Raw genomic sequence first — 16,209 nt, forward strand, 5'->3', positions numbered from 1 at the left:
GAAATAGATGGCTGAGAAAGAGGGTGGTGATGATGTTACTGCTGCTGATGTCATCATTGGAAGCCTTCAGGCTCCATATCCCAGAACAGGGGTCTTGCATAATAGTGCAGTGTCGTAATGACTGAGTCATGGAATAACACATCAGATGTTAAAATATGGACATATACTACATGTTATACTGTGTAGCCTGACAACAGCAGAATAAAATATACCTATTCAACTGCAAACATTGTAATGTTTGTTTTTCCATTGGTGGACACTCAGTGAAAAAGCACTGTTTGTGCACTCAAACCCCAGCCTATGTGGCCAGTCTGAAATTGTAATATAGGCTATATTCAGGGTCAAGTTCATGATGCACCCTTATATGGGACAAGGCATTGATTGTTCATAAAGAAATCAGCCAAATCTTCTGCTGGCATAGTTTGACACTCCCACATATGCAAGAAACAGATCTAGCACTCTCGTAACAGGACTCTCATAACAGTGTCAGTGAATTAAACTGAAGGTGTAGCTGCATATGCTGGTAGCCTAGCGGTTAGAGAGTTGGACCAGTAACTGAAAGGTTGCTGGTTTGAATACCTGAGCCGCCAAGGTAAATCATCTGTTGATGTGCCCTTGGGCAAGGCACTTAACCCTAATTTGCTCCAGGGGCACCATACTACTATGTCTGACCCTGCAAAACAAAACATTTCACAGTGCCTATTCGGTGTATGTGGCAAAACATTTCACAGTGCCTATTCGGTGTATGTGACAAAACATTTCACGGTGCCTATTCGCTGTATGTGACAAAACATTTCACGGTGCCTATTCGGTGTATGTGACAAAACATTTCACAGTGCCTATTCGGTGTATGTGACAAAACATTTCACGGTGCCTATTCGCTGTATGTGACAAAACATTTCACGGTGCCTATTCGGTGTATGTGACAAAACATTTCACGGTGCCTATTCGGTGTATGTGACAAAACATTTCACGGTGCCTATTCGGTGTATGTGACAAAACATTTCACGGTGCCTATTCGGTGTATGTGACAAAACATTTCACGTGCCTATTCGGTGTATGTGACAAAACATTTCACGGTGCATATTCGGTGTATGTGACAAAACATTTCACGGTGCCTATTCGGTGTATGTGACAATAAAACATTTTTTGTATTAACAGAGAAAGAGCAGTTTGTCATGCCACAGACAGACTTGAGTTCACCAAGTCTTTTAGAATCCTATAGAACAGCAGATAGGTGCAGCACTGAAATGCTTGCATCTGACATACAGGAGGATCATGGTTTACAGTGACACGTGGTTCAATCAATATAATAACAAATCACAGCATTCCATGACAAGGATTGGGATTTAAAATACCACATTCAAATCCCATTTTAAACAATTTAACAAGACGTTTACAAGGGCAACCCACTACCTAAATATTACATCAACAACAGGCAGCTTGTTTACAGCTGACCACTACTATGGCAAACATGCAATATGCCACACTTCTGCAGTCCTGCAAATGAGATGCCCAAACGAAGCTTCAGTCCCGTTCAGGGACATGACTGAGTGACAACAATCCATGATAGGCTATTTGTGGATCAAATAAGAAATGTACTACATTTACTAACAAATAACATCTAACATAACATTATCATTGAATAACATTTCAACATAAATGCATTTTTATCAAATAGCCAGTCGGCTGGCATCGTCACTATTCTGCTGATAAAAATGCAACATGTAGGCTACCCTAAAGATGTATAATGGACAATTAACGTTCCACTAGCTAAACCACATTGCGACGCTAGCAGAGGCACTATCAACAACAGTCTTTGCGAACGCTAAATTAGTATATTAATGACAAATATTCGCCCCTTGCTTTCTAAAAAATAATTGTTGACATCGCTTCATTAAGATTTAAGCAGGCAATACGGCTCTGTTGTTGGAAAACTAGTCTACGTGACGAGCTTGTTTACGTCCTCCGCTAGTTAGCAAATGCAACGCAATAGGGCTGCTGCACACATCGTTGAAACTCCCTCATCGCATCCAGCATGAAATGACAAGTGCTAGGACTCCACCGGCATTGTACCCTACCTGCCATGTCTCGCGTGGCTCGTGGACGGCATGAAACTCTCATTGTCCAGGTTTGAAGAAGAGCAGTTGTCCAGCGTGGTTTCGTTTAATGTGGGTCTCTCCGCGGCGTTCAATGACACTGAGCGTAGAGGGTGGAGAGGATTATAGAGCGCGCAAACGCAGCAGCAGATGCGCTACAACCGTTGTGTTTTAAGCACAGCCACTGAGGTAGGCTATGTGATCCACTAGGTTGTGTTTTACGCTACCATAAATGAATTATATTTTAAAATACAAATGTCCCTGTTTGTTTAACTAAGCCTATGTGGCAATGAGATCAGGGGTGCCAATAAGAGTTGAGTGGCGATGAGGTCAGCAAGATTGAGATAATTCATAAACTCATATCTCTTTCACTCACACACACACACACACACAATTCAAGGGAAGTTTAGTCAGAGTTCGATGGAGGATTTTAAAGATTTTATTTTAGAAAGGGCTTGATTGAGCATCGTATTCTTCACTAAAACATTTTTTTCAATGATGCATCATTATTTAACAGTGAATTCATTCAAAATGAAAGACAAAAGTGAAGACTTCAAATAACAACATGCTTGAGAAACAACATGCTTGTGAAAGCAGGGGGATATTTCTCCTCTCAACCTGTTATCTCTACAGCCACTGCCCGCTGTAAGAATCCATCTCTGACTGGCTTGTGGTGTCATCTGTGGAGGAGAAGACAGACATGATGAGCTGCAGAACAGGCCTGACTTGAGACAACCCCAGGGTAAGCTGACATCACAGACTGTGGATGAGATGAGATGGAGAGAGAGAAACAGTAGGTCCACCTTTATGATGCTGGAGGCGTTTCTGGAATATCTCCCTCAGTGCACTCAGGACCAGGTCAGACTCTACAGCAGAGGGTGAGCCCACCTATCATATGCACACACACACACACACACACACACACACACACACACACACACACACACACACACACACACACACACACACACACACACACACACACCATTGTATCAACCTCATATCGCCATACATTGGACATAGTCTATGACTTTGATTGACATGCCCCAGTCATGTTCTCTCACCGGTCTGAAGCTCATGGTCTTTCTGATCCTCTCAGCGAGTGCCCCTGCAGGAGGAGGGGGGGCGGGCATAGAGGGAGGTTGGGGGACCCAGGGTGGGAGAGGGCTCTTGGAGACATCTCGAGAGCTGACACTCCGTGTGAGGAGGGACGGGAGAGGAGGCAGAGGCCCCTTCCTCAGGGCCAGGGAGGTGGAGGTCCCTGTAGCTCTGTTGGGTAAGGTCTTAGAGGCTGGACCTATGAGAGACACCAAAACAATTCTGTCCTGTGTTCTTCAGTCTTGGCTCTGGAGACACACAGGGTGGGTGCACAGGCTTTTGTTCTAGCTTAGCACTAACACACCTGATTCAACTAATAATCAAGGCAATGCAAAAGATGATCCCTCTTAGCCAGCAGGGGGCCTACCTCTGTTGTTCATGTCCCTGCTGTCAGCCTCCACGCCCCCCAGACTGTAGATGAGGCTGCAGATTACTTTAGATGTGTGTCTGTCCATCACATTCTCCTCATTTTGTCTCTCCATCCTGACCAGCTTCCTCAGAGCAGGGTCCAGCTCTCTAGTCTGCACACAGGTGAGGATGATGATGCATGTGACATTAAAATAGCATTGATGACTGTGATATAACAGATATAAATGTGCAATTAGACTTTTATGAATTATTCTATGATGATCATAATACGCTGTCAGATCAAAACCTTGTATTAAAAGCAATTACTCTCATCAATGTACTCTGTACATTTCATGACTCTAGGACCAATGAAATGTGTTCAAAATACCTTCTGAATTTCATAATTGTTAATTGGAGATAAGAGGTTTTCATCCGACAGCTACATAATAATGGTTGTGTTATGGATGTGTTAAAATAACAGTGGTGTCAGGTTTGTGCTCACACTGAGGCCTTGCTCTGGGTCCACTCTTACCTGGGACTCCTGTCTGTGGAGAAGAGAGAAGATTAAATCAGCCATTTGTCTTTTACTCCATTCTAATGCAGCATCATAAAATATCTCTAATAGTGAATTGTCTGAGTCTGTCTGAGCTCAGTGTGCAGATGTACTATATTTCTCACTCTGACGCATATGGAGATGGAGTGCTGATCTCAGATCGCCTCTGTTCCTGTTCACAGATACAGCCTGAGGACAAGTCCACACTGCCAGTATGGTTCATCTGCCCACTAGCTCTGTCTGAGAGAGGGGGAGAGAGAAAAAGATGGGGGGTTCAGCAAAAGAGAGCAACATATAAAATATTATGGGAGAAATAGAGTGAAAGACAGAGAGATGGGGGAAGAGGAGACAAGGGAGAGTAAGAAAGAGAAGAGGACTGGCTTGCCTGAAGCTGAGTGAGTTTATTATAATGTAAATATAATCTGAAGTGTGTGTGTTTCTCTCCAAACCTGGGGCTTGTTGGATCTGTCTCTCCACGGCTGCACAGAACCTCTCTGCCTCTGCCTCATCTGCAAAGTTCAGGCCCGCCTGGCAGTCCTAAACAAACACACACAGCCAGTGTGGGAGGTCATCAAGGACCAGAACAATAACCTTTTCAGAGCTATGCTATTAGCCAAAGCCTTTTTAGAGCCAGTGCTATTATGAGCATGTTACAGAACCAACCAACCAATGAACTCACATAACCCTGTAGGCCTAACCCTAACCCTAACCCTAGCCCCACACCCTGGCTCAACCCTAACCCTAGCCATTAACCTAACCCCAACCCTAGCATAACCCTAACCCTAGTCTCAACACTAACCCTATCACTAGCTTAATATCCACACACTGGCTCAACCGTAGCCTCAGCCCTAACCCTAGCATCGTGTCCATACCAGGCTCAACCCTAACTCTAAACATTAACCTAACCCCAAACCTAGGATAACCCTAACCCTAGCATAACCATAACCCTCAACCCTAACCCTATCACTAGCTTAATATCCACACACCGGCTCAACCCTAGCTTCATGTCTACCCCAGGCTCAGCCCTAACCCTAAACATTACCATAACCCTAGCTTCATGTCCACATCCTGTTTCAACTATAATCCTCAGCCACCACAACCCTAACCCATTTAATAGCAGAATATTAATTAATTTAATATGCCCTTAAAATGAGCAGATTTGTTGCTTTGGTCATCAGGATTGAAACATAATTATAGAGTTCTGTTTGATAAGGGAATAACTTAACTCTTAAGATGTGATTTCAGGGCATGTCACTTACATTTGCAGGGAAGGTGTGGAAGTAGGGGTGGGGTGCAGAGTATCGAAAAGGAACATACAGCTCCTGTTCCCACAGCAACTTAGATCTCTGGTAGGTTAAAGGAGAAAGAGAGTAGATAGATAATTACGTGTACATAAAGTTGATTGGAGGTACACAAGACACACTCCCCACCTCTCATCATGTGCCGCCGGGCTGTTACCAAGAACCACATACCGGATTTTTAACAGGGTCGTTAGCAAATTCGTTTTCATAGTATTTTCTGCAGCTACCTAGCTCAAATTCTAGATGTCGGATTAAAACGAGACCATAGCATCCATAAAGTGACCATTAGACTTTAAAAAAATTGTATTGACTAAATTTGTAGGTGCAAAAGTTTTATTAAACTGATAATGTATCTCACAAGTACATTTCCGTCCATTAAGAAAGAACATTGTGCTACCTTTTTGTAGCATTTCTGACAATGCTAACAATTTGTTTTTAGCCAAAGCTCAAAGTTTTAACACTGTGTCGGTTGCTTGGCAACAACACAGTTGCTTGCATCAGGCTGCCAGTCATAATAATTATATATGCAAACACATCTAGGCTACTGTAGATAGATAGCTATATAGTGGTATTCAAGTTGAGGTTAATCAATAAATACAAGCAGATATTTTGATTAGCTACGTAGCTATCTAGCTAACGTTACCTAGCTAGCTTGTACAAAGTCCAGCAGCTAGCCTCCGTAGCTAGCTAACACCAGTCAGCTGAAAGCTAGCAATGCAAACAGGCAAGTAAAAGAAGCTTGCCAATGAATGTGGTTTTATTTTGATTAGTTATGTAGCTATACCAGTCAGATTAGAACATTGGCATGCTCGCTAACCAACAAATGAGGAAAGCTATTTAGCTATATTTTTTTTCAAGTAAGGTTTTCATATAAGGGTGAAGTTATATCATGTGCAAACTGCTTAGCTAGACACTTGTGTGTAATTGGAGAACAAACAAATATGCACAAATAAGCTAGCAAACGTCCTTGGCTGCTATGATAACGTAGGACTGTAATGTTAGCTAACGTGTATAGCCAGTTCATGCGCCATAATATCATACTTTCTTACACAAAACATAGCTAGGTAAGGTTAGTTACGTTCAGTTTAAAACCACCAAACTTTGAGAAACTGCCTTGCTAATCACATTAATTTGCATTGCACAGACCAAGCTACAGTAAGGATCGTACCCTTTTTTCAATTTTCGCCTAAAATGACATACCCAAATCTAACTGCCTGTAGCTCAGGTCCTGAAGCAAGGATATGCATATTCTTGATACAATTTGAATGGAAGCACTTTGAAGTTTGTGGAAATGTGAATGAATGTAGGAGAATATAACACATTAGATCTGGTAAAAGATAATACAAAGAAAAATCATTCATTTTCTATTATTATTATTATTTCAGAATCTTTGAAATGCAAGAGAAAGGCAATACTTTCAGAATGGAGTCTAGGTGTATTAGATTTTTGCCACCAAATGGCAGCAGTGTGTGTGCAATGTTTCAGACTGATCCAGTGAAGAATTACATTACTGCACAATATTTTGTATCTAGTCTGCCAGGAGTTTGCCCAAATGTGCCGAATTGGTCAATTGATACATTTTCATGTAACAACAACAGAGAACATATAAAAATGATATGGTAATAAAAAATGTAAGTTTACACACTCCCAGGAATGTCATACATGATGGATCATTAGCTTATACACTAACTTTCACACATCTAGATGGCCGGACAGGGTGCAGAAATACCGCACGGCCATCTAGATGTGTGTCTTAGTCTAGTCTTCTTCTTCTCTGTTGCATTTCAGAGGGTCTTACCATTTTGCAACATTCGGCTCACGCTGTCGGTCACGCTGGTCTGTATTTAAATTGTAACCATTTCAACGTGTAACCACCACTTTCTGGTCTGTTAGTTTTAAACCATTTTACACGCCAATAGCAACCCGGCAATGTACTGGTCTCAATGGTTGATTATTCAGGGTACAGCTACAATCACTTTACACGCCGGCAGCAACCCGGCATGTTTTGGTCTAGTAGTTTTAAACCATTTTACATGCCAGTAGCAACCTGGCAACGTACTGGTCTAATGTACATTTCGTTAGCAGTCCTTTTATGCACTCTGTAAAAAAGAGGTGTCCTGTTGGCATAATGTCTGTGCTCACGTCAATTATCTCATTTGGAAGGCTAAAAACATATGGCTGTCTTTTCACAAATAGTTTCATATTTAATCATATAAGTTTTACAACATTTGGATGTAAACCTAATCCCTTGAATGCGTACACCTCCAGAGATGCAGTTATTTAGTTACACCATCCATAATGATATCATAAAACAACAACTGATTTGACATGATTATTGTTTGGAGCCCCACTAACCATTTCCCAAATTATTTATGTTAGAAATATTGTTTCAACGTCCAATCTTTTGATGTTAAAGTATTGCAAAGTCTCTCTCTGTTGTAACACTCAGACATTCCAGTCTCAATCCTGCAAAGGCAAGAGAGAGAGAAAGTTTACGGCCGGTCGTTAAGTCACACAACCGGCCCAACTTCCCTAACTAGTGGGAGAAAGAGGGGAGCTCTCTTTGATCCTCACCCATGAGGGAAAGTCATAACAGGGGATACCTAGTCAGTTGTACAACTGAGCACATTCAACCTAATGTGTCTCCTGCATTTAACCCAAACCCTCTGAATCAGAGAGGTGCGGGGGGCTGCATTAATCAACATTAGCATCATTGGCACCCGGTTGTTGTTGGGGATTAAATACCTTGCTCAAGCGCAGAACGACAGATTTTTTTACCTTGCCGACTCAGGGATTCGACCCAGCAACCTTTTGGTTACTGGCCCAACGCTCTTAACTGCTAGGCTACCTGGGTGACATGTCTGGTGGGTATGCAGTGAAATTGTGTACAAATCCTTGCGACATGGGGCTGGCTGTGCATTATCATGCTGGAACATGAGGAGATGGTGGTGGATGAATTGCACGACAATGGGCCTCGGGATCTCATCGGGGTATCTCTGTGCATTCAAATTGAAATCGATAAAATGCAATTGTGTTCGTTGTCCATAGCTTATACCTGCCCATACCATAATCCCACCGCCACCATGGAGCACTCTGTTCACTATGTTGATATCAGCGAACCGCTTGCCCATATGACACCGTACACTCTGTCTGCCATCTGCCCGGTAAAGTTGAAACTGCGATTCACCTGTGAAGAGCACACTTCTCCAGCATGCCAGTGGCCATCGAAGGTAAGCATTTTCCCACTGAAGTAGGTTACGATGCAGGACTGCAGTCAGGTCAATACCCTAGCGAGGATGACGAGCATGCAGATAAGAATCCCTAAGACAGTTTCTGACTATTTGTGCAGAAATTCTTTGGTTGTGCAAACCCACAGTTTCATCAGCTGTCTGAGTGGCTGATCTCAGACGATCCCACAGGAGAAGTAGCCGGATGTGGTGGTACTGGACTGGCGTGGTTACACGTGGTCTGCAGTTGTGAGGCCGGTTGGACGTACTATCAAATTCTCTAAAACAATGTTGGAGGCGGCTTATGCTAGGGAAATTAACATTAAATTCTCTGGCAACAGCACTGGTGGACATTCCTGCAGTCAGCATGCCAATTGCACACTCCCTCAAAACTTGAGACATCTGTGGCATTGTGTGTTGTGTGACAAAACTGCATATTTTAGAGTGGCCTTTTATTATCCCTTGCACAAGGTGCACCGGTGTAAAACAACATGGAAATTAAAAACAAAAATATTTTAAGTGAGAGGTAGGCATTGTTCTGAAGCCAAACAATAAAGGACATTCACATGAGCACAACAATGTGTATTTCACCCATGCTCTACCAAGGTTTTCCTGCACACAGCTTTGACCTACTACAGTAGCTACAGTACCTGTCAAAAGTTTGGACACACCTACTCATTCAAGTTTTCTTCATTTGTAAAATAATCGTGAAGACATCACAACTATGAAATAACACATATAGAATAATGTAGTAACTAGAAAAGTGTTAAACAAATCAAAATATTTCATATTTGAGATTCTTCAAAGTAGCCACCCTTTGTCTTGATGACAGCTTTGCACACTCTTGGCATTCTCTCAACCAGCTTCACCTGGAATGCTTTTCCAACAGTCTTGAAGGAGTTCCCACATATGCTGAGCACTTGTTGGCTGATTTTCCTTCACTCTGTGGTCCAACTCATCCCACACCATCTCAATTGGGTTGAGGTCAGGTGATTGTGGAGGCCAGTCCATCTGACGCAGCACTCCATGACTCTCCTTCTTGGTCAAATAGCCCTTACACAGCCTGGAGGTGTGTTGGGCTATTGTCCTGTTGAAACATAAATGATAGTCCCTCTATCGTAGCAGCGTATCGCTGCAGAATGATGTGGTAGCCATGCTGGTTAAGTGTGCCTTAAATTCTAAATAAATCACAGACAGTGTCACCAGCAAAGCAACCTCACACCATCACACCTCCTCCTCCATGCTTCATGGTGAGAACCACACATGCGGAGATCATCCGTTCACCTACTCTGCGTCTCACAAAGACACGGCGGATGGAACCAAAAATCTTACATTTGGACTCATCAGACCAAAGGACATTTCCACCGGTCTATTGTCCATTGTTCGTGTTTCTTGGCCCAAGCAAGTCGCTTCTTATTATTGGTGTCCTTTAGTAGTGGTTTCTTTGCAGCATTTTGACCATGAAGGCCTGATTCACGCTGTCTCCTCTGAACAGTTGATGTTGAGATGTGTCTGTTACTTGAACAGTGTGAAGCATTTATTTGGGCTGAAATGTCTGCGGCTGGTAACTCTAATGAACGTATCCGTATAAATTTTGCATAAAATTCGATCTGATCTTCATCTAAGTCACAACAATAGACAAACTCAGTGTGCTTAAACTAATAACACTCAAATTATTGTATTTTTCTTGTCTGTATTGAATACAGCATTTAAACATTCAGTGTAGGTTGGAAAAAGTATGTGAACCCCTTGGCTAATGACTGCTCCAAAAGCTAATTGGAGTCAGGAATCAGCTAACTTGGAATTGAATCAATGAGACGAGATTGGAGATTTTGGTTAGAGCTGCCCTGCTTCATAAAAAACACTTTCAAAACGTGAGTTTGCTATTCACAGGAAGGATTGCCTGATGTGAACCAAGCCTCAAACAAAAGAGATCTCAGAAGACCTAAGATTAAGAATTGTTCCCTTGGATAATGCTGGAAAGGGTTACAAAAGTATCTCTAAAAGAATGTCCACAGTAAGACAAATTTGTCTATAAATGGAGAAATGTCATTACTGTTGCTACTCTCCCTAGGAGTGGCCGTCCTGCCAACAGGACTGCAAGAGCACAGTGCAGAATGCTCAATGAGGTTAAGAAGAATCCTAGAGTGTCAGCTAAAGACTTACAGAAATCTCTGGAAGCCTCTGTTGACGAGTCTACAATACGTAAAACACTAAACAAGAATGGTGTTCATGGGAGGACACCACAAAAGAAGCCACTGTTGTCCAAAACATTGCTGTACGTCTGAAGTTCGCAAAAGAGCAACTGGATGTTCCACACCTCTACTGGCAACATATTCTGTGGACAGATGAAACTAAAGTTGAGTTGTTTGGAAGGAAAACACAACACTATGTGTGGAAAAAAAGGCACAGCACACTAAAATCAAAACATCATCACAGGTGGAGGGAGCATCATGGTTTGGGGCTGCTTTGCTGCCTCAGGGTCTGGACATCTTGCTATCATCGACGGAAAAATTAATTCCCAAGTTTATCAAGATATTTTGCAGGAGAATGTAAGGCTATTGTCCGCCAATTGAAGCTCAACAGATGTTAGCTGATGCAACAGGACAACAACCCAAAAGACAAGTAAATCAACAACGGAATGGCTTGAACAGAAGAAAATATTCCTTCTGGAGTGGCTCAGTCAGTCCTGACCTCAACCCGATTGAGATGCTGTGGCATGACCTCGAGAGCGATTCACACCATACATCCCAAGAATATTGTGGAACTGAAACAGTTTTGTAAAGAGGAATGGTTCAAAATTCATCCTGACTATTATGCAGGTCTGATCCGCAACTACAGAAAACGTTTGGTTGAGGTTATTGCTGTCAAAGAAGGGTCAACCTGTTATTAAATCCAAGGGTTCACATACTTTTTCCAACCATCAAGATATCAACAATTATAATTGTTTGTGTGTTATCAGTTCAAGCAGACTGTGTTTGTCTATTGTTGTGACTTAGATGAAGATCAGATCAAGTTTTATGGCCAATTTATGCAGAAATCCAGGTAATTCTAAAGGGTTCACATACTTTTTCTTCACACTGTATATATCATGTTGCTGTAACTATTTTTTAGATATAGGCCTATTGTAAATGTGTATTATTGTTGTGTCCCCTTCATTATTGCAAAAATAAATACAAGTACAAACATAACTTTAAGCTACATATGATTTTGACAGAGGTAATGAACTGTCCATTCATCAGCACAGCAATTTATAAAACAGGACCATGTTTGATACACCAGTGGTTCTGAGCTTATGTTAATATTACACAGTTAAGTAACAGTTACAGAGATCAGGAATGTAGACAGGCTCTATCTACATGAGCTACTGTGTCCAAGTCACCACCACCTGTTATGTTGGGTGCCTAATGACCAAAAAAGGATGTTATTATGATTATGTATTGCCAAAATAAAGGTTTAAGGAAATACAGGCATGCACCACATTACTACAAGCCAAAACAGCCCAAGCCCAATGGCTTGTAAGTATAAAAGCAAAGCTTTCATTTCAGAAAAAAAATCTTGAAAAGGTAGCTTAATCGGATAATGTCATACTGGTATGTGAAGAATCCAATACTTTACCTTGTACGCGGTACAAATCCCATTATTGTGGAAGCATGTCCTCTAAGAGTATGAATTAGACTTTTTAAGAAGGTTTGAATTCTAAGCAACCTGCATACACATAGTTTGAAGTACATTACTAACATAGCTACTGTAGTAGGTCAAAGCTATGTACTGGAAAACCTTGGTGGAGCATGGGTGGAGTAGGAATTTTGGTGCTCATGTGAATTTCCTTTTTTTTCGGCTTCAGACCTATTTCTACTTCTCATTTAAAACGTTGTTTTTGTTTTTAAATAAAATGCAGTTAATAGTCATCAGTAATATACAAAGCAAAAACACATGCACACACCCTTTAACACAAGCCTATTGTTTTTTAAGGAACCTGTGCTCTCACGGTGACTGGTAAAGACACACACACACACACACACACACACACGCGGAGAGAGATAAAGAGATTCCAATGAGGCCTGCTCTATGGAGACTGAATAAACAGGTCAACCTGGCATCTTGCCAGAGGTCAGAAGCACTTCCTGCTTTTAGTTTTAAACCAGAGACACAATGAAAACAGCCATGACAACTTGACAGCCATAAAAATTTAAAAAACAAATAAAATATGATATTTATGCACACTATATGGTCTCATACTAATCTGATTGCTGATGAAAAACAATCTGTAAATAGTAGAGAGAGAGAGAGAGAGAGAGAGAGCTAACTCCTCTGAAGGTCTGAGTGTCTGGTGAAGCAGGTGTTATGACTCGTTTGGTGGTGGTTCCTCTGACCTTGACGCAGTACACACGCAGGAAGTAGGAATGTTGTGAGCTGTCTTCGACCAGACACACTACCCCAGAGCCCTCATGCCTCCACACCTGACGCCCAGGGAAGGACACATACACCTGGGCTACTGCTGAGACCACTGCCTGAAACGGACACACACATATACACACTCACAATTTGTAACCGGTTACAGATTAGGTTCACTATTTAACACACTAGCTCTCACAGTCTCACGACAGAATTAGACAGTTAAGTTCAGGCATTAACTCCGAAATCTTAAGGTTAGGCATTAACTCAAAATGGTTAAGGTAAGGGTTAAGGTTTGGGATAGGCATAAATGAAAAATCGCAAACAAATTGTCTATCGCTGGATTAGAATTTACAACCTTTGGAATCAGATGCTTAACCAAAACATACTTGAAGGTAGCAGTGCTCACTGTTGCCCCTAGTGGCCGGTTTCTACGTCATCTAATACTGACTTGTATCAAGAGTGACCTTGATAGTCCAATACTGACTTGTATCAAGGGTGACCTGGATGTACAATCTATATGATTGTACATTTTACACTTGTAACTTACTACTAGGTCGTGGTATTCAAAATAGATGGCATTTGTATCAACCACAACCAAATGATCTCCTCTGCCCTCACACACAGTCCTTTCACCTGCAGGGCTGGAAAGTACTGGAAAGTACCTCAGGACTTTCAAAGATCATCACCATCCCTGACTGGATACTATATATTATTGTTTGTTACTTATTTCATCCTAATATTTTGTCTGCAAAGTTTTTAAAACCAAGGATACAATCCGCTACGTATTTATTTGGACAAAGAAGCTAAAACTTTAAATTTGGCTCTATACTACAGCCTTTTCGATTTGAGATGAAATGTTTTCTGAAGTGACAGTTCAGAATGTTACCTTTTTTTTGGAGGGTATTTGAATAAATATCTGTTTTAACATTGAGAAATTAATGCACTTTATGTACAGTTCCTTCAGAAAGTATTCCACCACTTTGTTGTGTTACAAAGTGGGATGCAAATTTATTTAATTGTCATTTTTTGGTCAAAATTCTACACAAAATACTCTAATGTCAAAATGGATGATGAGTGAGAAAGATGCACAAAGATCATGACCCAAATGCATGCTAACCTCTCACCAGTACCAATAATGGGGGTTAGCATTTTTGGGGGGTATCATATTTATGCCTCTGTAACTTCTTCACTCATCATTATTCATGAGTCATGATTATATGTGATCATGCTAGCACCCACAATAATGTACAAGTGTTCAAAAACATCTTCTATTCTTATTTACAATAAAAGTGATTCCAAAATCACACAATACATTATTAACCATTCATTTATATTGGGCACAACATAATACGAAGCACAACTGCAAATGCATCCAACAAGTTTGTAGAGTCATAAGCCTTATGTTGTCATTGCGTGCTAGGAATATGGGACCAAACAATAAAAGTTTGACTGACTTTAATACACTATATGTGAATTTGTCCAATTATGACACCCTCAAATGGGGGGACTAGATACAAGTGCTTTCATTTCTAAACGATAAAACATATGTAAGAAAATATCCTCAAATAAAAGGTGGCATTTGGTACTGTTGCTTCATATAAAACATTTAATCTCAAATCCAAAATTCTGGAGTCTAGTGCCAAATTAAACATTTTAGCTTCACTGTCCAAATAAATATTTAGTGAAGTGTACATGTGGCAACAGTGGGGTTGGGTGGAGAACAACAGGGAAATTAGTGAGTCCTCACTGGCCGTCAAGAGCTCAGATACATGAGAGAATGAGGAGAAATACGGAGGGATAACCAGCAACAGAAAGTGTGAACAAAGAGAGAAAGAAGGAAGAATGTTAAAGATGCCTCTAGTGGTTAAACTGACCTTACACTTGGCTCCCAGGAGAGTGAAGAGCAAAGCATTCTCACGGACCGTCAAGAGGTTGCTGAAAACTGGACATCCACACCCCCCATTGCACGCCATCCCCCACTCCTTCTCTCTTTATTCTCTCTCTCTCTCTCTCTTTTTATCAGCAATTCACTGACAATTTCTGTCTATGTACCACACACTGCAGTCTCAGTCAGAGATCCAAGCTGTCCAAGTACATTTACAGTGCACAAAATGTGATTACGCTTACCGTCCAGTACATTCACTTAGTACATCCTCATGCAAATGTCTGTATGGGTATGCATGGTGTTTGAGGGACTGATGCGTATGTCAGATAAAAAAAATATACAGGCATAGTACTGTTTTTCACTGACACACACGTCAGTCACTTAAACAGATACACACATTTGCATGAGGAAGTACTGAGTGAAGATGCTGTACTCCATGTGAGACCACGTCTTCATACATGATGCATGCTGACCCAAACTTCCTTAAAAACAAACATTTATTTAATTAAAATAGATCCAGTAAATTGTATTTTTTTATTTAATCAGGCAAGTCAAATTCTTATTTACAATGACGGCCTACACCGGCCAAACTCGGACAATGCTGGGCCAATTGTGCGCTGCCTTACGGAACTCCCAATCACGGCTGGTTGTGATACAGCCTGGATTCAAACCAGGGTGTCTGTAGTGACGCCTCTAGAACTGAGATGCAGGGCCTTAGACCGCTGCGCCACCAGGGAGTCCACAAAACAAAGGCAATGATATTATTGATCAGCCTGTGGTCGGTTGGTCTGACAGCTGGAATCTCATATGTGCTGGTGACAGAACAAGTAAAGGAAAAAGAGAGAGATAAAAGCCTCCAATCTCACATCATTCTGATTACTGCCAACAGAGGACAAACTGCTGCCATCTCAATCTTGAAGGGGTCCAATTAAAAACACATGTTGACCAACAACAATGAAAAGAGGCTACAATTTTCCTGATGAGAAGATCTGACCAGGTCCAGAATAAACTTGTAATCAGGAAAAACTCCTGGTCCTGGTGATGATTGGTTCAAATAATGACCTTAACTCTTGAGCTCACAGTACTTTTGCACTGTTTCGCTATGGCTATATTCATCAATCTGGCAAGAGGGCAATATTTATTTTACAATAAAGCTATGGCCTTTGGCTTGCAACTGGAATTGTTTATTTACAGAGCCTTCAGAAAGTATTCATACCCCTTGACTTATTCCACATTTTGTTATGTTAGTCTGAATTAAAAATTGATTATTTTTGTCACCCATCGACACACAATACTC

At 41.3% G+C, this 16,209-nt stretch overlaps 2 protein-coding genes across 3 annotated transcripts in view; both read right to left on the bottom strand.

The window, feature by feature from the left end:
• LOC110528144 (6-phosphofructo-2-kinase/fructose-2,6-bisphosphatase 4) overlaps positions 1-2,258 on the bottom strand; it is a 62,282-nt gene extending 60,024 nt beyond the window's left edge. Inside the window, exon 1 of the mRNA XM_021609968.2 lies at positions 2,082-2,258. Coding sequence (XP_021465643.1) covers positions 2,082-2,124 — 43 coding nt within the window. The 5' untranslated portion in view covers positions 2,125-2,258. The remainder of the gene's footprint in view (positions 1-2,081) is intronic.
• Positions 2,259-2,522: 264 nt separating this feature from the next.
• On the bottom strand, positions 2,523-15,481 carry si:dkey-197j19.6 (wiskott-Aldrich syndrome protein). Of its 2 annotated transcripts, none has more exons than XM_036983685.1 (10): positions 14,902-15,481; positions 13,003-13,140; positions 5,358-5,444; positions 4,548-4,635; positions 4,224-4,338; positions 4,048-4,090; positions 3,565-3,718; positions 3,164-3,396; positions 2,903-2,987; positions 2,523-2,779 (listed from the first exon to the last, which is right to left on the bottom strand). In XM_036983685.1, the coding sequence occupies exons 1-10, from the start codon at positions 14,998-15,000 to the stop codon at positions 2,727-2,729; spliced, it is 1,095 nt and encodes a 364-aa protein (XP_036839580.1). In that variant the 5' UTR covers positions 15,001-15,481; the 3' UTR covers positions 2,523-2,726. The 2 variants fall into 2 exon arrangements, with proteins under 2 accessions (XP_036839580.1, XP_036839581.1); XM_036983686.1 differs by having other exon boundaries at positions 4,078-4,090; positions 14,902-15,479.
• Positions 15,482-16,209: the final 728 nt, after the last annotated feature.

This window comes from Oncorhynchus mykiss, chromosome 7 (assembly GCF_013265735.2).
Source record: "Oncorhynchus mykiss isolate Arlee chromosome 7, USDA_OmykA_1.1, whole genome shotgun sequence".
Lineage (NCBI taxonomy): Eukaryota > Metazoa > Chordata > Actinopteri > Salmoniformes > Salmonidae > Oncorhynchus > Oncorhynchus mykiss.